We start from the raw sequence: 23584 nt of genomic DNA, 5'->3' as shown, positions 1-23584 counted from the left end.
TGAAGTCCATAGAGGAGAACGTCCCCTGGAGAAAGTTCTGGAGTAGACCTACCGACAACTGGACAGTTTTCGGTAGGTCTACTCTAGAACTCTAGAGCTTTCTCCAGGGGATGTTCAAGAGTATACTTACCTCTTGACGAAAGTTCAAGAGTATACTTGAACTTCCTGTTTCGTCAAAACAGGAAGTCTCTAAAATGTTTACAACCTTATTACTTCAAATTCTGGAAGTCTCCAGTTCTGAATGTTCTAAGTTCTAGAGCATACCTACCTAGGTCTACTCTAGAACTTTCTCCAGGGGATGTTCTTTTTTCTTGCTTCCAGTCTTTCAGTTTAGTCTCACTTAGAACATTCAGAACTGGAGACGTCTGGATCTTGAAGTAACAAAGTCGTAAACATTTTAGCGACTTCCTGTTTTGACGAAACAGGAAGTTCAAGTATACTCTTCAACTTTCGTCAAGTGGTAGATATACTCTAGAATGTCCCCTGCAGAAAGTTCTAGAGTAGACCTACTTCTTGACGAAAGTTCTAGAGTATGTTCTAGAATTTTTTAAGTTGTCGGTAGGTCTACTCTAGAACTTTCTCCAGTGGACGTTCTCCTCTATGGACTTCAAGGACCTGGAACTCTGGAGATATTCCTAGTATGAAGGTAGAACTCATCATTGATAAAGTTACTGATATGAAGAACCAGATTTTCTGAGGAGGTTTGGAGGATTTTTTCTCAGATTTATTTTATATTGAATTCTCCATGTGTCAGTGTTTACCTGTACAGGTGTGATGTTAGGGGACACGGTTTTAAGTTGTAATGGATCCAAAATAAGCACAAACTGAACCGATGATGATTTTCTTGTGAATTCTTTTCTGTTGAGGTTCGAATTCCAGTCGAGTTTGTATGAAGTTCCTCCTTTAAAATCCGTTTTAGCTGCACTTTTTCCTGAAATCTTTGCTGGTTCTGTGTGAAACGTCATTTATCAATTAAAAGTTAATTTATTATAAAGAAGTCAGAGTTGGGAGGGTTTGTTATCGAGCTTTATTGGTTTAATCTCCATGAACAAATAGAAATGTGTTCTATTCTAAGTGACACACAGCAGGAGCTAACAGGAGATGTTGATCTAAATGTGAAATTAGCTGCTTTAGCTTCGCTTTAGCTTCACATTAGCTTCACATTAGCTTCACACGCACAACTTTAAATCAAATCTTCTCTCAATGTCAGCTTTTTTAGGGAATTAGTGGAGAACGAGAACATTTTCTACTCTGAACGATGAGCTCTGTAAACACCCGGAACAGTTTCTGTTGAGAAGGACATGAAGGAGCTCTAGTTGTGTCTGAAGAGCTTGATGCCCATCCAGCTCCACAGGTGGAAGAAGATGTAGACGGGGATGGTGACCGGCAGCAGCAAGCTGTAGAAACACAGACTGCTGCTGCTGGTGCAGCCCTGAGGGAAGTTCTCATCCACCGCCGCCGAGTAGAACAAGCCCAGCAGAGACAGGATGGGAACCAGACCCACCATGAGCGGCAGCGATAACATCCTGAGGTCTATGTTCCCAGAGGAGCAGCAGGAGGAACGTTCAGTTTGTCACTGTGTCGGCATTTCTGTAGAATCCTTCTGGATGAGCCGAGCCTCCTGAGGGATCATGTTGGGGATCCCGTCCAGGATGGGGTAAGCGATGCCGAGCTCCTCGTTGATCAGCTCGTTGGTTTCAGCGTCGTACCTGCAGAGACATCAGATACACAGACATTCTCACATGAGCTTCAGGACACCGTTTAAAGATTCTGCCCCATAACCACCGCTTTATACTACAATACTAGAACAAACAAACACAAGACCAAAATCACCACAAAAAGGACCAAAATCACCACAAAAAGGACCAAAATCACCACAAAAACCAATATTACAAAAAAAATGACCAAAATCACCACAAAAAGGACCAAAATCACCAAAAGAAGGACCAAAATCACCACAAAAACCACCAAAACCAATATTACCAAAAAAAATGACCAAAATTACCACAAAAATGACCCAAATTACCACAAAACAGGAGAAATTGCAACAAAAACTCAAATTCGGCAGAAAAACAATCAACAACCAAATAGGACTAAAGTTCCTTCCTGACCTCCTCAGAATATCTGGTTCTTCATTTCCAGTAACTTTATCAATGATCAGAGTTCTACCTTCAGACTGGGAATATTTCCAGAGTTCCATAAAGGTGGCTCCACATTTATCACTCTTTAATGGACTTTTCCCATCATTTCATGCATGTAAAACTGATCTGATGTCAGTTTTTACCACAACTCAGATGTGTTTTTTATTAAAAATTGGTCAAATTACATGAAACTTGGCTAAAGTTACAGAAAAATTGTCCCAAATTTCTCAATATGTCAAAAATGGCTCAAAAACTGTTCAAAATGACAAAAGATGTCCAAAATTACACTGAATTGTCCCAAAATTATTAAAAATTTGTCCAAAAAATGAACCTTCCAAAATTATTTCCCCAAATTATTCCAAAAATGTTCTAAATGACCTGAAATTTTGTCCAAATATATATATATATATATATATATATATATATATATATATATATATATATATATATATATATATATGAAAAGTTCCTAAATTTATAAAACACAAGAAGTACAAAAATTAAGTGCCACAAAAATGTAAAAAAAAAAAAAAAAAAAAAAGTATTGTCTTTAGAAATGTAAAAAATATCTCAAAAATACATCTTGTATTACACTATATATTTATATTATGTATTTCTAAACGTATATAAATATTAAAGCTACAGCCCAGGGTTGTTATTAATTCTACACATTAACCTGACTCATTTAGAGCTACTTTTAAAACGTTTTATTGCTATACTTCTGTGTTTTTAGTGGTAACTCTGTGAAATATTCCTATTATTATTATTAGCTCAGCATGTTTAGTAGTGTTTAGCTGAAGCCCTTTAAATGTTTCTGGCCCTCAGACGGTTTAAATTAAACTGACCACAGATAGAATTACAACATGACTGAGTGAATATTAGAAGTTAAAAACCATCTTTCCGTCAGATACTCGTGTTTTTCCGTCACATATTGGAGTTTTTCTGTCAGATATTCGTCTTTCTGCCAGATCTTAGTGTTTTTCCGTCACCTCTGACGATTTAAATTAAATTAAATTAAATTAAATTAAATTAAATTAAATTAAAATAAACTGACCACGGATAGAATCAGAACATGACTGAGTGAGTTGTAGAAGTGAAAAACGCATCTTTCCGTCACCTCAGAGGCTTCTTGGACAGCGGACACACTAGGACGTCCAGCAGCGAGGCGTCGAACTGCGGCTGCGCTTCGTCCTTCCGGTCGGTGAAGCTCCGGAGCGGACCGGAGGCGGGAATCAGCCGCTGGATTACCGGCCCGGGAGGCGCATACCGGTGGGGACGAACAGTTTGTGTCACCAGTCTGCTCAGAACATTCTTAAACATGACCGAAAAACGACGAGCTCCGAGAACTCAGGACAGGAAGCGCTGCAGCCGTGTCACCGAAACACCGGTCCACTTCCGGCACGCAAAGGTTCCGCCGGCTGATTTGTTTACAAAATTAAAAGATCTGCGATTGGTTTTGATTCCATATGTCATATAAACAGTCTAAAATATTATATATAACACGTTAGATATCGGTGTTGTTACAGTTACATGAATAACTTTGTGGTTGTAGTTTCCAGTTTTGGCCGGACGCTGGCAGTGTTGCACCGGTTAGCTCAGTGATGCTAATTTGCCTTAAAACTGGAACCAAAACATCAGTCCAGCAGATAGAACCATGACATTTAGGAGGAAAAACACATCTGAGTTCTGGTAAAAACTGACACCAGATCAGTTTTACATCCATCCAGGTGTCTCAGTCTAAACACTGAATCTGGTTTCTGTTCGCAACCATTTTTTTCCCCTATAATTTTATTCAACCGTAGACTCAGAAATTGGATCATTTTCAAGCAATTTAAGACAATTTTCATTTCATTTTCAACAAATTTCCTGTAATTTTGGATCATTTTTAAGTCATTTTGCTCAAATTTTGAGTAATTTTCTGTCATTTCTGAAGCATCATGCACTAATTTTGTGTCATTCTGCAAATCTTCAGTCAGTTTGGATGATTTTTGAGACGTTTTTGGTGAATTCTGACTCATTTTGGACAATTTTCTGGTCATTTTCAACAAGTTTTAGGTTTGGGCCAGACTGTGGCAGTGTTGCACCGCTCAGCTCAGTGAAGCTAATTATTTGTAGAAATGTGACCAGAACTTGAACCAAAACATGAAAATAACAATAAAATATAAAGAATGGCATTATTTTCGATCATGTAGACCACACTGTACACTACATTATTACAGTTTATTTAACTTTTACATTTACTCATTACAAAATTACATCTTTCATGGGGGTAAATACGACAGCATTGACACTCAATAATAAAATGACAGACAGCTGCCATATTAACTGGAACAGAATAATGTTGTGAATGTTTCAACAGTTGGTGATTGTACTCAGGTTTCATTTAAGCCAGGGGTGTCAAATAACAAAAATGAGACAACACAAAATAAAACAAAAAAGAGACAAAAAATGACAACAAGATTACAAAGGGACAAAAAATGGACACAAATGAAACAAAAATGACAAAAGCAAGAAACAAAATGAAAAAACAAAAACATGAGACAAATGACAAAAGTCAGACAAACAGACTAAAAATGACAAAAGCAAGAAAAAATATGAAAATGAGACACAAAATGACAAAAGTGAGAAACAAAATGACAAAAAATGAGACAAATGACATGCAACAAAACAAAAGAGACTAAAAATTAGGTAAAAAGTTACAAAGCAAACAAAAAATTGACAAAAATAAGACAAAAAACACAAGCAAGACAAAAAGGAAACACGAAACAACAAAAACATTAGACAAACGACAAAAGTCAGACAAAAAAGACAAAAACCAACAAAAACAAGACAAAATATTACAAAAATGAGACACAAAATGACAAAAGAACAGTGAATAATCTAGTAATAAAAATTAGACAAACAGCACAAAACAAAACAGCAAAGAAACAAAAAATTTTATTTAAAAATTGCGACAAAAAAGTGACAAAACATTGACAAGAAAAACACAAAGCAACAAAAACATGAGACGAGCAACAAAAGTCAGACAAAAAAGACAAAAAACAACAAAAATGAGACAAAATATTACAAAAATGAGACACAAAATGACACTGAACAATCTAGTATTTTACTTTATGATCAAAACAACTCGTCACGGTGTAATGATTTTAAATTTACAGCAGCATGTTTGACACCCTGGTTTAAGCCCCTCAGACGTCCTGGACTTAATTTCCCAGCAGGTTCCAGCTATATAATATTAAATATTGTCAGAGGCTGGTGGCAGCTCGGCCAGAACTCACTCCCTCATCCATATGGCTGAAGATATTGCTCTGAGCCTTTCCTGGCAGCGCTCCAACTTGTTTTAAACCTGCTTCTAGCTGTAATACATCCCACAGCTGGGTACATGACAGCCCTGCTAATATTCCTCTTTCTCCCTTCTCTCCCTTCTTTTCCTATACAGCTGCCAGCCCGAGTACAGCAGCACGACACTAATGCAACTTTTGTTGGTGGCGTTTACTCATGAGAGGCATCCATCACCGTGACACGTTCCACTGAGAGCCGAGGCTCAAATAACACCGAGAGGCGACATGTTCAAAGCACAACGCCGTGGCACACATGATGGTTCATATTTATGGAGCTGAGTTTAACACCCAAATGTCAGAGGATTCCAAACTGTGTCACCTCCCAGTAATCAGATTACTTGTAAGTAGAACGGGAGAGTATTGGCCTCATGTATAATTGAAGACTAACAGTTAATATTCACTGTTTCAGAAACACAAACCCCACAGCTGGAGCTCAGCGCAGCAAAAGTCGATACTGAGATTCAAGACTTTTACTTATATTTTTCACGACGATCCTCGGCTGCACGGAGGAGATGTTCTGACCTTCTTCACAGACTATTCTTGTCCAGCTGCTTTTTGCTGGAGGGGATGTGTTGCTCTGTTTTTAAAAAATACCACAAAGGGCTTCTGTTGGATTCAAGTCAGGACTCACACTGTCCAGGTCCTAGTTTCACTTTGTTCTCTAACTCTGGTGTGATGTCATTCTTCAGATGCTTCTCTGCTGGAATATTCCTCTTCTTCCAGCTTCTACACACTGGGACTCATCTTATCAGCCAGTATTTTGGCGTCGTCACGCTCCCATCTCCTCATCAGGAGAGACACAAAACAAGCACAAAGTCATGCAAAATGGTGACAAAATGCCACAAAAATAGCACAATGAGACATAAAACAATCCCAAAGAGACACAAAACAACAAAAAAGTCACATAACCCCCACACAAAAAACACAAATTGACCACACAGAGGTGCAAAATGACCACAGAGAGACACAAGACAACCGTGCTTCACTTTCAGGACTATACATTCAATGTGGTCATTCTGGTAAGAAGAAACACAAAACAACCACAAAACGATCACAAAATGCCATAAAAAGATTACAACGAGACACAAAACAACAAAAAAAGACATAAAACACAACAAAGTGCCCTGCCCCGCTCTGATTAGTGGTACTACAGTTTCCACTTTGGAACCGGAATTTTCCAGCTAGTCTTAATAGTTTCTGTTTTTTATAGTTCATTAGAGAAGATATTTTGCTGTTCATCTTTAGATTGATGCAGTTATTGTTTGCTGATACAACTTTACATCGTTTTCTATTAACGTGATGTTGCACAAGAATCTACTCACTTGTTTTATCCTGTAAAAACACAGAAATAAAACCAAACAAACTATTATTTCTGGTAAATGGAATGTGTGGATGATAGGGGAGCAGCTGAAACTGTGGGACTGTGGTTTGTAGTGAGGAACATCTGGACGTCTAATTTAACACTACATTGGTCCTGAGTGCTGATGAATCCACAGCAGAGATGAGACATTAGGACGGAACATTATCGCTGCCATTAAAAGCTCAACGACATCATTTTTATTTCACTTGAACCGAAGAAATGAAAGAACTTTTGTGGGGTTTTTTTCAGTAATATTTGTAATAAGACATAAAGAATCCTTCTGGGAGCATAATCTCAGTCAGACCCTGATGATGAGGGAATAAAAACAATCTAACATCATAACTTTAGTTCTGTTTTTAAAAGACGAGTTTCCATCCAGTCCGGACTTCTACAGATAAAACAGCGTCTGACTGTTTTCTGTTATAATTTAAATCTCTCACTTGGACAAACAACAGAAATGTTAATAAATCTGTGGGAAAACGACTGCAAAGCCACAGCTCCTGGTATCCAATTAAAATCTGATATTATCTCTTTTACAGCTGATTGAACTAATTAAGAAGCAGCAGATCCTTTAGATGAAGTAAATGTACCAAAACAACAATCCAAAAACACTCCAGGACAAGTTCAATCCCAAGAGGAGGAAAACTGTGACTGATATTTAAGTTTACATGACATTACTGGAACATTTATTTTATAGTTTTTGATAAATCTGAGGGGTCATAATGATGCTGATAAGGTTAGTTTTGTTGCTGAATGTTCCTGAATCTTTACAGATTCTGTGAAGTATTCGATCTTATGTGTCCAAAAAGTCTGCCATCACAACCCTCAATGATTACCGCCCAGTTGCCCTCACCCCGGTCATCATGAAGAGCTTCCAGAGATGGTGCTGGCACACATCAAGAGAAGCATCCCTACAGATCTGGACAGCCATCAGATCTACAGAGGATGCTGTCTCAGCTGCACTTCATACAGCCCTAACCCACCTGGAGCAGCTGGATACCTACGTCAGGATGCTCTTTGTGGATTTTAGCAGTGCCTTCAATACTGTAATCCCCCATAAACTGGTACATAAACTCACCAACCTTGGACTCTCCACCACACTATGTTCGTGGATTATGGACTTTCTGACCAACAGGATGTCAGGAAGGAGAACCTGACATCCAGAACCATAATCATGAACACAGGCACACCACAGGGGTGTGTTCTTAGTCCAGAACTCTTCACCCTCTTCACCATGGACTGTGTCCCACCCACTCCTCCAACACCCTGATAAAGTTTGCCAACGACACCACGGTGGTAGGCCTTATCAGGCACAACGACGAGACCTGGTACAGGCAGGAGGTCCAACATCTGGTAGGGTGGTGTGCAGACAACTACCTGGTCCTCAACACCACCAAGACAAAGGAGGTCATCAGAGACTTCAGGAGGACCAGGGGGGTTGTACAGTCCCCACTCCATATCAGAGGAGAAGAGGTAGAGAGGGTGGACTCAGTCACATTACCAAGGATCTGACATGGACACTAAACACCTCCAAACTGGTGAAAAAGGCCCAGCAGAGGATGTTCTTCCTGAGGAAGCTGAAGCAGGCTGGTCTGGCTCCACAGCTGCTCAGAAACTTCAACAGAAGCACCATGGAGAGCATCCTCTGCCAGGGCTGCGCAGTGTGGTCCAGTTCATGCACAGCAGAAGACAGACAGGATCTGTCCCAGGTGGTAAAGGTGGACCAGAGAGCTCCCGGACCTGGACTCTGTGTACACTAAGCAGAGAAGATCAGGGACCATCTGCATGGACATCAGCTGCCCAGGACACTCCCTGTTTGTCCCCCTGCCGTCAGGGAGGAGGTACCAGGCCATCAGAACACAACTACCAGGCTGAGGAACAGCTTCTTCCCCAGAGCTGTTGCCTCCATCACACCACTACATCTCCTCCCTCCCTCTCCCTCACCTACAAACAACCCAGAGCTGGAACTATTACCCCTCCTACCCCCTCCTACCCCCTCCTACCCCCCTGATGGACCATCATCATGTTAATGTTCAACAATATCTCAAACTAAGCATTGTTTTTACTCAGACACTTTAACCCTCGTGTCGTCCTGTGGGTCAAAATTGACCCGTTTAAAGTTAGAAAATGTGGAAAAAAAATCTATTTTCACAGTGAAACTTCTGATGTCCACATTTTCAACATTTTTGGGAAATCTTTGAACATTTTTTGGTGGAAAAAATGTTAAAAATGTTTCTTAAGAACATTCACATAAAAATCAACCAAAATACAACGAATTTCACTGGATTTTGGTTGATTTTTATGTGAATGTTCTTAAAGAAAATATTAGAAGTTTTACTGATATATATGGAATCACTTTAGATATTTTTAGGATTTTTTAGAAGATTTTTACTCATTTTTTGAAAATATTTTCTTGCCAAATTTGAGGGATTTTTTTAAAAAAAATAAAACTTTTAAGGGAAACTTTTAAGGAATTATTGGAGTTTTCTTCCTGAAGGTTTTGCAAATTTTCAGAAATTTGAGGAATTTTTTTTGCTGAATTTTTGGATTTTTTTCAGACAAGGAAACAGTATTTTTTGGTTCCCGTAAATGAAGACAACAGGAGGGTTAAAGCAGATGTTGCTCCTCACTGCACTGTTGCATTTTTTACAGTTTTGTAAATACTTGTTTTTATTTTTGAATACTTGTTTTTGTAAAGCTTCAGTTGTTTGTTTTACTGTTGTTTTTTTAAAAAAAAGTGCCAACAAATTTTTGCTGTAGAAATGCAAATACAATAAATATCCCTGATGCTTGACATCTGTTCCCAGCTCAGTTTAGAACCATGTTCATGCCGCTCAGCTGAGTTTCTGCTTTGGGGCCTGAATTTTTTAAAAAAAAACCAACAAACCGTTGAATTGTAAAAAAAGAACCGGAACATTCGACACAAACTACCTCTAACCCCTGTCGTGTTGTAATCAGCCAGTCTGGAGGATAATTGTTGGTTTTATTTCTATGAAAAGTGTTTCCAAAGTGAACTCTGCTGTGGTTCAGTAACTGGACGGTCCTCGATGGGCTCCAGAACAACTCAGAACCTCTTCGTCCTGCCTGCTGTCGGCTCAGACTCCTCCACTTGGCAGGACGTCGGCGGCTCGCTGCCAGGGTTGTTACAACTCTAATAACTCCTGAGCTCCTTCATCATCTGTCTGCCGTCAGCTGCTCACCAATCAGACCTCCTAAACCCACAGCCTGGAGAGTTTCTGTCCTCAGAGATTCACCGATCCATCAAACCCACGTCTCTGCTCAGCTTCCTGTCCAGGAATTCGTTCTGTTCACTGCATGAATTCAAACCCAAATACTAGATTGTTCAGTGTCATTTTGTGTCTCATTTTTGTAATATTTTGTCTCATTTTTGTTGTTTTTTGTCTTTTTTGTCTGACTTTTGTTGCTCGTCTCATGTTTTTGTTGCTTTGTGTTTTTCTTGTCAATGTTTTGTCACTTTTTTGTCGCAATTTTTAAATAAAAATTTTTGTTTCTTTGCTGTTTTGTTTTGTGCTGTTTGTCTAATTTTTATTACTATTTACTACTACTATAACTGTTATTTTGTCGTTTTGTGTCTCATTTTTGTAATGTTTTGTCTTGTTTTTGTTGGTTTTTGTCTTTTTTGTCTGACTTTTGTCGTTTGTCTAATGTTTTTGTTGTTTCGTGTTTCCTTTTTGTCTTGCTTGTGTTTTTTTGTCTTATTTTTGTCAATTTTTGTTTGCTTTGTAACTTTTTACCTAATTTTTAGTCTCTTTTGTTTTGTTTCATGTCATTTGTCTCATTTTTTGTCATTTTGTTTCTCACTCTTGTCATTTTGTGTCTCATTTTCATAATATTTTTTCTTGCTTTTGTCATTTTTAGTCTGTTTGTCTGACTTTTGTCATTTGTCTCATGTTTTTGTTTTTTCATTTTGTTTCTTGCTTTTGTCATTTTTTTGTTTCATTTGTGTCCATTTTTTGTCCCTTTGTAATCTTGTTGTCATTTTTTGTCTCTTTTTTGTTTTATTTTGTGTTGTCTCATTTTTGTTATTTGACACCCCTGGCTTAAATGAAACCTGAGTACAATCACCAACTGTTGAAACATTCACAACATTATTCTGTTCCACTTAATATGGCAGCTGTCTGTCATTTTATTATTGAGTGTCAATGCTGTCGTATTTACCCCCATGAAAGATGTAATTTTGTAATGAGTAAATGTAAAAGTTAAATAAACTGTAATAATGTAGTGTACAGTGTGGTCTACATGATCGAAAATAATGCCATTCTTTATATTTTATTGTTATTTTCATGTTTTGGTTCCAGTTCTGGTCACATTTCTACAAATAATTAGCTTCACTGAGCTGAGCGGTGCAACACTGCCACAGTCTCTGATCAGCTTCCTGTCCAGGAATTCGTTCTGTTCACTGCATGAATTCAAACCCTCAGACTTCCTTCGTTTTCAGCTCCGTAGAAGAGACGAGCGTTGATTAGAACCCAGAACCATCAACGAGGATCTAAAGATTCCAACGAGCTGCAAAGTGGTTTGATCCAAGAGATGGAACTGTTCTACAAAACATGAGAACACCAAAGTAGTTTCTGCATTTCACAGACAGAAGATACATTCAGCAGAGTTCGAAGATGAAGATATGAGAAAATGATTCGTCCACAGATGATCCTGGAATGTTCTGAGTGTAAAATGATTGTTTCATCGTCTAGAACTGGTTCTGACCAACCACCAATCACACAAATCTGTTCCAAATGACATAGAAGTTGTTGTTTTTCCTCCTAAATGTCATGGTTCTATCTGCTGGACTGAAGAAGTTCTGAAAAAGTCCATTAAAAAGGCTGAAATTTACATTGTAAAAAAAATCTATAATTTCATGCATTTTTTTCTTTGTATTTTACAGATTAAGAAATATTAATAAACTTATTGCCATTATCACACTTTGTCTCACACTGTAACCAAAAATGCAGTTTTTAAGAGTTTCTAATCGCATTTCTTTCAACAGTGTGCTGTTCTTTATACTGTTGATTTTGTTGAAAAAGGCAGAAAACTGTACAAAGAAATTAATATTTCTATGAATGATAATTACTTCTTTGACAATGTTTGACTGTCAAATTACACATTTTTTACTATCAATAATAATTTTAAAAAGATTTCAATAAAAATTATAAATTCAATAAAAAATAAAATAATAATTACATATTTTCCTCTTTTCTTGTTAAAACACAGAAAAAAAACATACTAAAATTTTAAAAAGTAATAAGCCAAATTAACAGCATCCACATCAAAATGTAAATTTTTAAAATAAATGATAATTTGTTCTTTCACAATGTTTGACTGTCAAATTATATTTTTTTTACATTTCGATTTTTACAATATTATTATTATTATTATTATAAAAACTAATAATGGCAAAAATAACAATAATAATTTTTTATATTTTAAAAATTAAAATTCACAATTTTCCCTTTCTTTCTTCTTATTATAGATAATATTTAGTAAAATCACAGAAAAAGAATATTTAAACAACACAAAAACAGTGAAAAAGTATCCGTATTATTATTATTATTATTTTTTTTTTTTTTTAAATTATTTCATTATTACAGATAACATGCAGTAAAATCACAGAAAAAAACATATTGAAAAAACAGATCAAATAAATAGTGTCCACACTATTATGATGATGATGATTATGATTATTAATAACATTATTATTATTATTATTATTATTATTATGAGTTTATTACTATTTTATTGCTATTTTTTTACTATTTTATTGCTATTTTATTATTCTTTTTTTTATTTAATTATTACAGATAACATGCTGTAAAATCACAGAGAAAAAACACTGAAACAAAAAGAAAAAAGCAGACTATATAAATAGCATCTACATAAAATATGTATTTTTATAAATGTTTTACTGTTTTTAAAATCAGCTAAAAATTATCTTAAAGATATTTAGAATATTTTCATTACAGTATTCCACCATTAATTGTATTCATTTATTATTTATCTTTATTTTATTCCAACATATTTATTTAACAGATCTTTTCCTTCATAGAGCGTTTTTTAAAAAAAACTTTTTTCTGGAAGAATGAGTCCATCAAGGCTTTAACCAGTTTTAACTGCATGATAGAACTGTTCCACTCCTTATTCTAATTACTGCTGACCCACATACTGACTTTATGATGATGTTAAAGCGTGTTTCCACAACATTAACACGCTAACGGCCTTCGCTTCTACATTTTATTACCTGTTGTCAGGAACCATTTCCTTGGGACTGGAGTTTGAATCGCTGAACTTTAAAATGAAACTAAAAATAACCGGAGCTTCTTCCACAGACTGAGAATCTCTGAATGAGAATTCACAGTCATCTGAGAAACGGTTCTGGCCAATTAGAAACAGCAGATTAGGTCTTTCTTTTCCTGCCAGCAGAACCTTTTTCATTCATTTCCACGCTGAAATATTGCTGATGTGGCATTTGGCCGTTTTATCTGATAATCAGATCCCTGAGGACGCCTCTCCTGGACCAATCCTCCTCCCTCATCGTCCACTTTCCTCCTATTCCTTCCAGTCAACACCTCCGTCTGCCAGCGGAGATAAAAGCTGCTGCTAATGCTCCTGATTAATGGATGGGCTCCGCTGCCCTTCCATTAAGGCCTCACGGTCACCCAGCAATGGTCTTAACGAAGTGCAGCCTTCAGTTACCGAGCAGCCAATGAGGCGAGAGCAGAGGTCGAAGCCGCATCATTAAAGCTTTAATCGCTCAGCTGCCGGTCGGCCTCGGTGTCGGTTCTGCAGCCGGCGGCTCATTGGACAAGCTTTGATGTTTACGAGGTGTTCACGGAAACTCAGGAGCTGCTTTCAACAGCAGCCAAACGCTTTGAGAGACGAGGAGCTGCTGCTCTGAAATGGATCTGCTGACAGAAGAGAGGATTAAAATGAAGACAGGAGGAAGACAACAGCAAATCAAACGCAATGATGTTTATGTGTGAATATTCACCGCCTTACCGTGGTGGAGGGGTCCCTGGATCCATTAGCCCCTGGTAGGGACTCCCATTGGTCCTGGGGGAGGGACTCAACTAAGAGTGACCCACAAGGTCCTAATGAAAATGAAACTACAGAGAGCTGCCACTTCCACCAGAGTAAGAAGACCGAGGCCTCCTGTAGCCACACATCTGGGTTCAGGAGGTTTCGGTCTCTTGGTCTGGTTCCTGGAGACCATGGCCTCCTGAAGCCATACCAGAAGAGGAACTCACCCCAGGGTTGGGTATGACCTGAAAAGGCACCATGGGGCCACCACCCTCAGGGCTGGACATTGGGGGTGGGTGCATTGTACACTGGTAGACAAGAGTGGGAAACTAGACATGCTGCCCCCTCGTGGTGCAGAATAGTTGTGAGGATGTAGGACCTGAGAGCTGCCATCTCACCCGGAATAGGGAGACCGAGGCCTCCTGGAGACAGACCTGTGACAGGAGCTCACCAGGGAGCATCTGGTGGCCGAACCTTGGGGCCTCGGTTGGGTACGACCTGAAAAGGCACCATGGGGCCACCACCCTCGGGGCTGGACATTGGGGGTGGGTGCTATGTACACCAGGCAATGAGCAACTAGACATGCCACCCTCTGGTGGTGTAGACTAGTTGTGAGGATGTGATTGGTGGAGAAGGAGGAGGAACACTACCAGCTAGATATAGCTGGACTCACCTCCATGCACAGCAAAGGTTCTGGAACCAAATTCTTGGACTCTCTCCTTTTCCTGAGTTGCCCAGGATGCGAGTCTCTGGGTGTGTGTGGGAAAACTCACAAGCCTCCTGGCTGATCATCGCTTTGTTCGAGTTCTATCTGGAGCATCAGTGAGTCCAGAGAGGAGAGTTCTCAGACTTCTGGAAGGCTCCTTAAGGAGTTCTGTCTGGGGACTCCATAGTTCTCCTGGAGGACTTCAACGCTCATGAAGGCAATGATGGAGAAACCTGGAGGAGGTGATTGGGAGGAACGACCTGATCTGAACCTGAGTGGTGTTTAGTTATTGGATCATTCCATATGAAATGAACAGATTTTAAGAAAATTTCCCACTTGACCCCCTCAGATTTTTCTAAATTTTTACATACTTATAGAACATTATATATGATGGAAAAATCCAACATTTCAAGGCTTAATTGTAAAGAGTTCCAAAGTTATGACCATTTGAAGTAGCTAGGGGGTTCCCTAAAATTGCGACCAAAATTAAGACTTGAAATTTTCAGCTATTTTCAGGCTTCTATAACTTCTGAACAAAAAGAGCTAGAGGTTGGGTGCTTGTATAGCTCAACGTGTTGAGCAGGTGACCCATGTACAGGGGCTGGTCCCCGACGCAGCTGGTCCGGTTTCTATTCCCGCTCACGGCCCTTTGCTGCATGTCTTCCCCCGACTCTTCTCCCGTTTCCTGTCTCTCTCTCACTGCAGCTGTCCAATAAAGCCGATAAAAGGCCAAAAAAATAACTTAAAAAAAAAAAGAGCTAGAGGTCTGAAATTTTCAGGATCATTTCATAGTAATCCACAGTCCTAAGAAATGTTAAAATAGAAATTAGTTAAAATTAGTTAAAATTTATAATTGCATGTTACAGAGAATGACAAAGTTCAGATTTTATCCATCGCAAACTTCTAAAATGCTACTTTTGGCCACCTGTTACACAAAAATTAATCATCCTATTCATTAGAAATTTTATGTGCTGTATCTTGGCTACCTAGGGAATGGATCTCTGTAAAATAAGGGTCCTATGTTATGTTATGTATGATATATGAACACTTAAAAATCAAAAATATCTGTCCGACCTTTGGATTCAAAGGTCAGTATCAGCATGTGGGATAGGTAGTATCACAAAATAAAAGACACCATGTGAAAGTACAGGAACTGCCCTAAATTTTGACACCAAGCACAACTTGCTTCTATAAATCCTTCTATGTTAAATGTTCAAATAAAATATGCACGTTTTCACCCCATATTTTAGCCATATATGACAGAAAATTTAGTGATTTTCAAGTGTTCAAATGTATGTATTGCATTTTTCATAACAAGACACCTGAACGCATCGCTTCATAACGAGACACCTGAACGCATCGCTTCACAACGAGACACCTGAACGCATCGCTTCACAACGAGACACCTGAACGCATCGCTTCACAACGAGACACCTGAACGCATCGCTTCACAACGAGACACCTGAACGCATCGCTTCACAACGAGACACCTGAACGCATCGCTTCACAACGAGACACCTGAACGCATCGCTTCACAACGAGACACCTGAACGCATCGCTTCACAACGAGACACCTGAACGCATCGCTTCACAACGAGACACCTGAACGCATCGCTTCACAACGAGACACCTGAACGCATCGCTTCACAACGAGACACCTGAACGCATCGCTTCACGAGACACCTGAACGCATCGCTTCACGAGACACCTGAACGCATCGCTTCACAACGAGACACCTGAACGCATCGCTTCACAACGAGACACCTGAACGCATCGCTTCACAACGAGACACCTGAACGCATCGCTTCACAACGAGACACCTGAACGCATCGCTTCACAACGAGACACCTGAACGCATCGCTTCACAACGAGACACCTGAACGCATCGCTTCACAACGAGACACCTGAACGCATCGCTTCACGAGACACCTGAACGCATCGCTTCACAACGAGACACCTGAACGCATCGCTTCACAACGAGACACCTGAACGCATCGCTTCACAACGAGACACCTGAACGCATCGCTTCACAACGAGACACCTGAACGCATCGCTTCACGAGACACCTGAACGCATCGCTTCACGAGACACCTGAACGCATCGCTTCACGACGAGACACCTGAACGCATCGCTTCACGACGAGACACCTGAACGCATCGCTTCACGACGAGACACCTGAACGCATCGCTTCACGACGAGACACCTGAACGCATCGCTTCACGACGAGACACCTGAACGCATCGCTTCACGACGAGACACCTGAACGCATCGCTTCACGACGAGACACCTGAACGCATCGCTTCACGAGACACCTGAACGCATCGCTTCACGAGACACCTGAACGCATCGCTTCACAACGAGACACCTGAACGCATCGCTTCACAACGAGACACCTGAACGCATCGCTTCACAACGAGACACCTGAACGCATCGCTTCACAACGAGACACCTGAACGCATCGCTTCACAACGAGACACCTGAACGCATCGCTTCACGAGACACCTGAACGCATCGCTTCACGAGACACCTGAACGCATCGCTTCACAACGAGACACCTGAACGCATCGCTTCACAACGAGACACCTGAACGCATCGCTTCACAACGAGACACCTGAACGCATCGCTTCACAACGAGACACCTGAACGCATCGCTTCACAACGAGACACCTGAACGCATCGCTTCACAACGAGACACCTGAACGCATCGTTTCACAACGAGACACCTGAACGCATCGCTTCACAACGAGACACCTGAACGCATCGCTTCACGAGACACCTGAACGCATCGCTTCACAACGAGACACCTGAACGCATCGCTTCACAACGAGACACCTGAACGCATCGCTTCACAACGAGACACCTGAACGCATCGCTTCACAACGAGACACCTGAACGCATCGCTTCACAACGAGACACCTGAACGCATCGCTTCACAACGAGACACCTGAACGCATCGCTTCACGAGACACCTGAACGCATCGCTTCACGAGACACCTGAACGCATCGCTTCACAACGAGACACCTGAACGCATCGCTTCACAACGAGACACCTGAACGCATCGCTTCACAACGAGACACCTGAACGCATCGCTTCATAATGACATTACTGTAAATCCCTTAGAGACGTCTTCACTCTGAAGTCGTGAATTTCAGTGTCCACTTTGATTCCAGAAGCTTTTACTGAAACGCTGTGGTGGATTGTGTATGTTTGTGTGTGTTTGTGCGTGTTTGTGTGTGTGGGTTCATATTTGTCTGTTTGTGTCTGTGTTTGTGTGTGTTTGTGCGTTTGTGTGTTTGTGTTAGTGTGTGTTTATATTTGTTTGTGTATGTGTGCTTATGTTTGTTTTTGTATGTTTGTGTGTGTGTTTGTGTGTGTTTGATGCAGATGAGGTGTTTTGTGCAGCAGCAGGGTAAATATTACTGGATTGGTGTTTGTCGGTGGAATGAAAGAACTGAACCTCATCCATGTTTCATGAAGTCGACCTGCATCTGAAGCTGATGTAAAATTTAGCAGCTGCAGCCAAACGCCTCCAACGGACACGAGGAGAATCCAGAGCTTCAGATTTAAGGCTGATTAATCATTTTCTGGAGTAGAGATCTATTCAGTTCTTCCAGTGGAGAACATGTCATATGGCACGCTAAACTATGATGTTTTTGTCACATTTTGGATTACATACAAAACTATGAAAGTTTTTGTGACATTTCCGATTTTGGATGGAATACTCAGTTAAAGCAACATTTTAGGTGCATGTCCAAGGATTTTTGGTGGAATGTTCCTTTAAGGTGGAAGTTTGAGGACCTTGTAGGTGGAATACTTCCTGAAACCAACCTTTTAGGTCAACATTCAAAGATTTAAGGTGGAATATTCCTTTAAACCAACCTGAATTTCATGTTTTGATCATTATCAAGTGAGAAACCTCAATCCAGACTCCTCATAATGACGTTTGAGATTTATGATGCTGTTATTTGTTTAGTCAAGTGTAACCCAGGTGTAAATTAGACTATATTAAAATAATAGAGGATCCATTTAAAATAAAACATACGATACGTCGTCCTAGTCATGTGACCTTTTACCTTTCACCTTTGCTCTCTATACGTCACTCTCATCATGTGACCGTTAAACCTTTGCTCTCGCTGAGCTGTGGCCGACCAATCACATTGCTTGCTCAGCTGTAGCTGACCAATCACGTCGCTCGCTCGGCCTGTGTCGCTTGATACAAGCTACCCGGCGCTGGTTCCCCTTCAGTAGCGTGTTGGGGAAACACACTGGATACCTGCAACAGGTCAGTAGCGCTTGGTTCTATTAAAATAACCTTTCTAACATCAAAAATACTCATCCGATGGTTATGTTCTTTTTAGTCCTCGCCTACCGCGGGAGTAGGAGCCGTTTGGCCGCGGTATATGTCGGGATTGTCAAGGGAATTGGTGAGTGTCTGTCTGAAATGTTTGTTTGTTGGTTGCGCTAGCTTAGCATTAGCATGTCGAACCGAGACAATTCTATAGACTGGCTATGTAGCACCTAGCCTTTGACATGCTAATACAGCGCTCACATTCATTCAAATATAATCGTTCTTTACGTTAAAGAGCATTCAAATGTTAATAGCATTTTGACAAAACATTGGTCAAATGATTTTGTGAACTTTTCTATTTGTTCTATTGTTGCAAATGGGATGAACTGACTTATGGAATGAATCATTGATGTTATATACTGTGTACACAAGAAAAGAATTAATTATTGGAAGTAAGTGAACAATAATTGAGATTCTATGAAATGAACTAGCTAGTGTTGATGACTTCTGATGCATGGTCCTGTTTATATATATTATCTAGGCCAGGTCCCCTTGCATCCTGTTGGGGTAATCCCCAGATGGGGAGCTAAGTTACCTGGAGTCCCAGAACCTCGGTCTACACCTTCTGCTGGTACTGGTAGGAGGCTGTGGCAGCCTTTATCCACCCCCCACGTTTACTCACACGCACTCACTCGCACACTCGAGGCCTGAGGCCTATGGCCTATGGACATCGGACAACTTGTGTGTGGGACCTTCAAGGACTCTTTGAATTATACCCGGTCAGAATGAACTGAACAACCTGTCCGGACCGAACTGTGCAGTCCTAAATCCATCTGTACGTGTGACTAGATCCCAAACTGGTTTCCCCATCGTGGGCTGAGCTGTTTTTTTGTTTCGATTATTATTTTGTAAATACTCCACTCAAGTGCACTTAAACAATATCTCTGCAGATTGTAAATATTTGGGTTTTCTGTTTCTGGTTATATTATATTTTGTATGTCAGAATTCACTTTAATATATGGTACCAACACCAACTTTGAATTCCTGTCTTGTTGTGTTTTATTATTGCACTATCACCTCCGAGAGCCGAGCCAGATCTTTTGAACTAGCCTACCTTTAAATCCTAAATCCTAAAATATTGAAATAAATATTTGGGCCACATGTACATGTTACACCAGACTAAATGACAGAAATCCACAACTGTAATTTTATTTCAGGACTCGGTTATTAAATGTCAAAACAATCCATGTGACTCTAAAAACTCAACAGCTGTACAAACTCTAAGATTAAACTCTCCACAAGGATCCAAAATAAGTTGGACTTCTTCATGAGAGCTTTAATTATTCTTCATCTACTTCCTGAAAAGTTTGGTCAATAAAAAAGACAAAAACTAATATTTTCAGCTGAACTAAAGACAGACTTTGTGATTTTTCTGCTCACATGTTGTGTTGTTGTAAACTTCCTCTTTCAAATAAATAGCCTCCTAACCCCCTGGAAACCAGCGTTTGTCCTGTTTTTGTGTTGCTCCTCGGTGACCCTAGACAGCCGGGTCCTAATGTTTTTTGAGCAACACATCATACTATGACGTTTTTACAATGATGGTTCTACTATGGAACCAGTTTGACATGTTCAGGTGTTCTTTGTGTGAAAACTCAGAGATTTCAGGGATCAGAAGGTGGTTTTCAACTTTCTTTGTTAACTTTCTGCTTCAACTTTAAACTAAATTTCCTTGACAAACCCCACCCTCTGGACTTCCAGTAAGCTGTGTTCCTATTGGCTGTCCAGGTGGCTGCTTGGTGTTATCAGGAACACCTGAGCAGCTCAGTGTCTTCCTGCTTTATTTAGCTGCAGACAAACATTTCCTCTGCTTCTCTTCACCAGTGAACTGGGTTTGGTTCCGTTGCTTTAGTTTGTTCTTTAGGCGTTGGCTTGCAGCTTCCAGCAGTAAAATCATCTTTAATGTGTTTCTTGGTGTGTTTTAGGGCTTTGTACTGGATAGTTGTCTTGGTAAATGTGGTTCTTCAGCCACAGTTAGCACATGGTGCTAATGTGTGCAGTGATTAGTGGATTTGATGCAGCTGAGTTGTGTCTTTATCTTGGCTGTAGTGAGTCTTTAGAGGTTTTTGGTCAGACACATTCTGTATTCTTGTTTGAGAACCAGCGTTGGTTGTCCAGAAGGTAAGAGTTCCTGTCCTGATTCTCTGTTCTCAGAGGTTCTCTGGTAGGCTGCAGGAGACTTTAGTGTTTGGGTTGTACTAGTTTGGTTTTTGTATGGTTTCATTTGGACGACTATCTTGAGGCCCCTCCATGTGGTTTAGTGAGGTTTTCTGGAACAGTTCTACAAAGCAACCTGCAGCAGAAGAGACTTTGAGAGTTTTTAGGAAGTTCTGGAGAGCAGACTTTAGAGCAGCAGAAACATTTGTCAGCAGTTTGAGCAGGAGAAGGTGAGCTTCAGAGTAGAAATGAGAAGGAAACCTTCTTGACCCGTGTGGTGAGGTCCTGTACCAAGAGTTTGAGCAGGTTGTGAAGAGTCTGTAGTTCTTTGGTCTGAAAGCACAAGAAGAGTCGACTCATTAAAGGAGAAAACAGGAGATATTGTTGGTTCTTCTGTCGCTCTGCAGTTTCCTTAGACTGAATATCAAGTTTATATTTTAAATGATTTCCCATGTGAGCCCAAGAAGACTTCAATAAACTCCCTCCATCCCCTGAACACAACACATTTTATTACCATGTTAAATCTTTTTTTTTTTTTAAATATGTTTTTGAGTTTTAATCATAGTTTTAGCAGTTTTTCTCTTTGCTTGTTTAGTTTTGTCATCTGTGTAAAAGGTGCTAAACAAATAAAGTTGAATTGATAAACTGAATAATTGACTAACTCATGATTGTGACAACAGAAATATTTTCATTGTGATTTAAGGATTTGTTTCATTTTGAAGGTTGGTGTTAAAATCTTAACAGAAAAAAATTAAAGAAATAAACTACACTAAAAAAAAGCAATTGAATCAAAGGAAAAAGGATTTAATACAATAAAACTTAAAAATAAAATTAAACATTAAATACAGTTAAATTATATTAAACAAACAAAATATTTAATTAGATAATTTACAGATGATACGAAACATGTAATTATGAAATTAAACAAAATTTTTAAACAAAAATATTAAACATTAAAGATGAAATATTTTAGATAATTAAACATTTAAAAAAATACAATTACACAAGAAGAATATTAAACATTTAAAAATACAAAAGATTTATTTGAACCTTTAAAAAGACAAAACATTTAATTAGAAAATTAAATGTTTAATTAGAAAATTAAATCTTAAAGACAATAAAATTTTAAATAGGAATTAAACAGAAAATACAATGATGCATTTAAAAAGAAAATTAAACATTAAAAGGTGGTAAAACATTTAAAAAGAAAAACCTTTAAGATTTAATTGAAAAATTAAACATTGGGAAAGAAAAGGAATTTTTTTCAAACAAGCCGATAAAACATTTGAAAAAAATAACCAATTAAACATTAAAAAGACAAAACATTTCTGAATCAAACCAGACATTAGAAAAGAATAAAAGGTGAGAAAAGAGCAAAACTAAACATTTAAGAAGAATCAACCTAAAGACAAAACATTTGAAAAGACACCAGTTAAACTTTAGAAGATCAAATTAAACAGAAGAGACAATAAAACAATGAAAAAGAGCAAAAACAGATAAAGATATTAAAGCGTTTTCTAGTCTGAAATGAAAACATCAAGTTGTTTCTTCAAACATTTCCTTTTTCTATGTTCTTGGTTTGATTGTGGACAGATTTACGAAGAACTCATTTCAGAAAACTGCTTTCCAGATAAAGTCTACTAGTAGTTGAAGGCATCGATCAAACTAATGTTACCTTCTGATCTCCACAAACTTTACTGTTCAGTGAAGAGAATCAAAGTTTGTTGAGGATTTCTAAAAAACCCACAGGTGAAGGTCTGAGAAGAACTCAGATGGATGGTCTAAATGTGAAATCAAGACTCATGGTCACAAGTTTTAAGGCTTCTGTTAACTAGAAAGTTCAAACTAATAGAGAAGTACTGAGAAACTTTTAAAATTTCATCCCTCAGACTGTCTGAAGGTTCAAACAAACAGAGAAGTACTCAGGAACTTAGAAGATATCAGTCCTTGGACTGTCTGAAGGTTCAAACTAACAGAAGTACTGAGAAACTTTTAAAACTTCAGTCCTCCGACTGTCTAAAGGCTCAAACTAACAGAGAACTGCTCAGGAACTTTTAGGTTTTCAGTCCTCAGACTGTCTGAAGGTTCAAACTAACAGAGAACTACTGTGGGACTTAGAAAATTTCAGCCCTCAGACTGTCTGAAGGTTCAAACTAACAGAGAACTACTCAGGAACTTAGAGGATTTCAGCCCTCAGACTGTCTGAAGGTTCAAACTAACAGAGAAGTACTCAGGAACTTAGAGGATTTCAGTCCTTGGACTGTCTGAAGGTTCAAACTAACAGAGAACTACTGTGGGACTTAGAAAATTTCAGCCCTCAGACTGTGTGAAAGCTCAGGTCCTGAGGACTCGGGAGGTCTGGAGGCTTTGGAAAGTCTTGGAACTGAGGGTTCCACCCTCCAGCACAAAGGCTGAAGTCCAACCTCCTGAGAAAAACGGTCGAGTCGAGACTCGAGTTAAAAAAAAACTCGAAAACGACAAAAAATAGATGATAAATGCGC

General features: G+C 39.2%; 2 protein-coding genes and 1 long non-coding RNA gene across 3 annotated transcripts; 1 reads left to right on the top strand and 2 right to left on the bottom strand.

Moving 5' to 3' along the window:
• Nucleotides 1-1004: 1004 nt before the first annotated feature.
• LOC111568448 (phosphatidylinositol N-acetylglucosaminyltransferase subunit Y) lies at nt 1005-1525 on the bottom strand. The gene has a single exon (XM_023270106.2). The coding sequence runs from the start codon at nt 1523-1525 to the stop codon at nt 1313-1315; it is 213 nt and encodes a 70-aa protein (XP_023125874.1). The 3' UTR covers nt 1005-1312.
• Nucleotides 1526-1573: 48 nt separating this feature from the next.
• LOC111568447 (UPF0434 protein GDI0182/Gdia_2252) lies at nt 1574-3527 on the bottom strand. Its single transcript, XM_023270105.3, has 2 exons — nt 3259-3527; nt 1574-1709 (listed from the first exon to the last, which is right to left on the bottom strand). Exons 1-2 carry the CDS (start codon nt 3459-3461, stop codon nt 1574-1576), a joined length of 339 nt encoding a protein of 112 aa, XP_023125873.1. The 5' UTR covers nt 3462-3527.
• Nucleotides 3528-18794: 15267 nt separating this feature from the next.
• On the top strand, nt 18795-19910 carry LOC111568449 (uncharacterized). Its single transcript, XR_002746121.3, has 3 exons — nt 18795-18863; nt 18940-19005; nt 19411-19910. It is a non-coding gene; the product is annotated as an uncharacterized LOC111568449 (long non-coding RNA).
• The last annotated feature ends 3674 nt before the right edge of the window (nt 19911-23584 follow it).

The sequence above is a fragment of the Amphiprion ocellaris genome, chromosome 3 (assembly GCF_022539595.1).
Source record: "Amphiprion ocellaris isolate individual 3 ecotype Okinawa chromosome 3, ASM2253959v1, whole genome shotgun sequence".
In the NCBI taxonomy this organism is placed as follows: domain Eukaryota; kingdom Metazoa; phylum Chordata; class Actinopteri; family Pomacentridae; genus Amphiprion; species Amphiprion ocellaris.
This window is presented reverse-complemented; position numbering and strand designations above follow the sequence as displayed.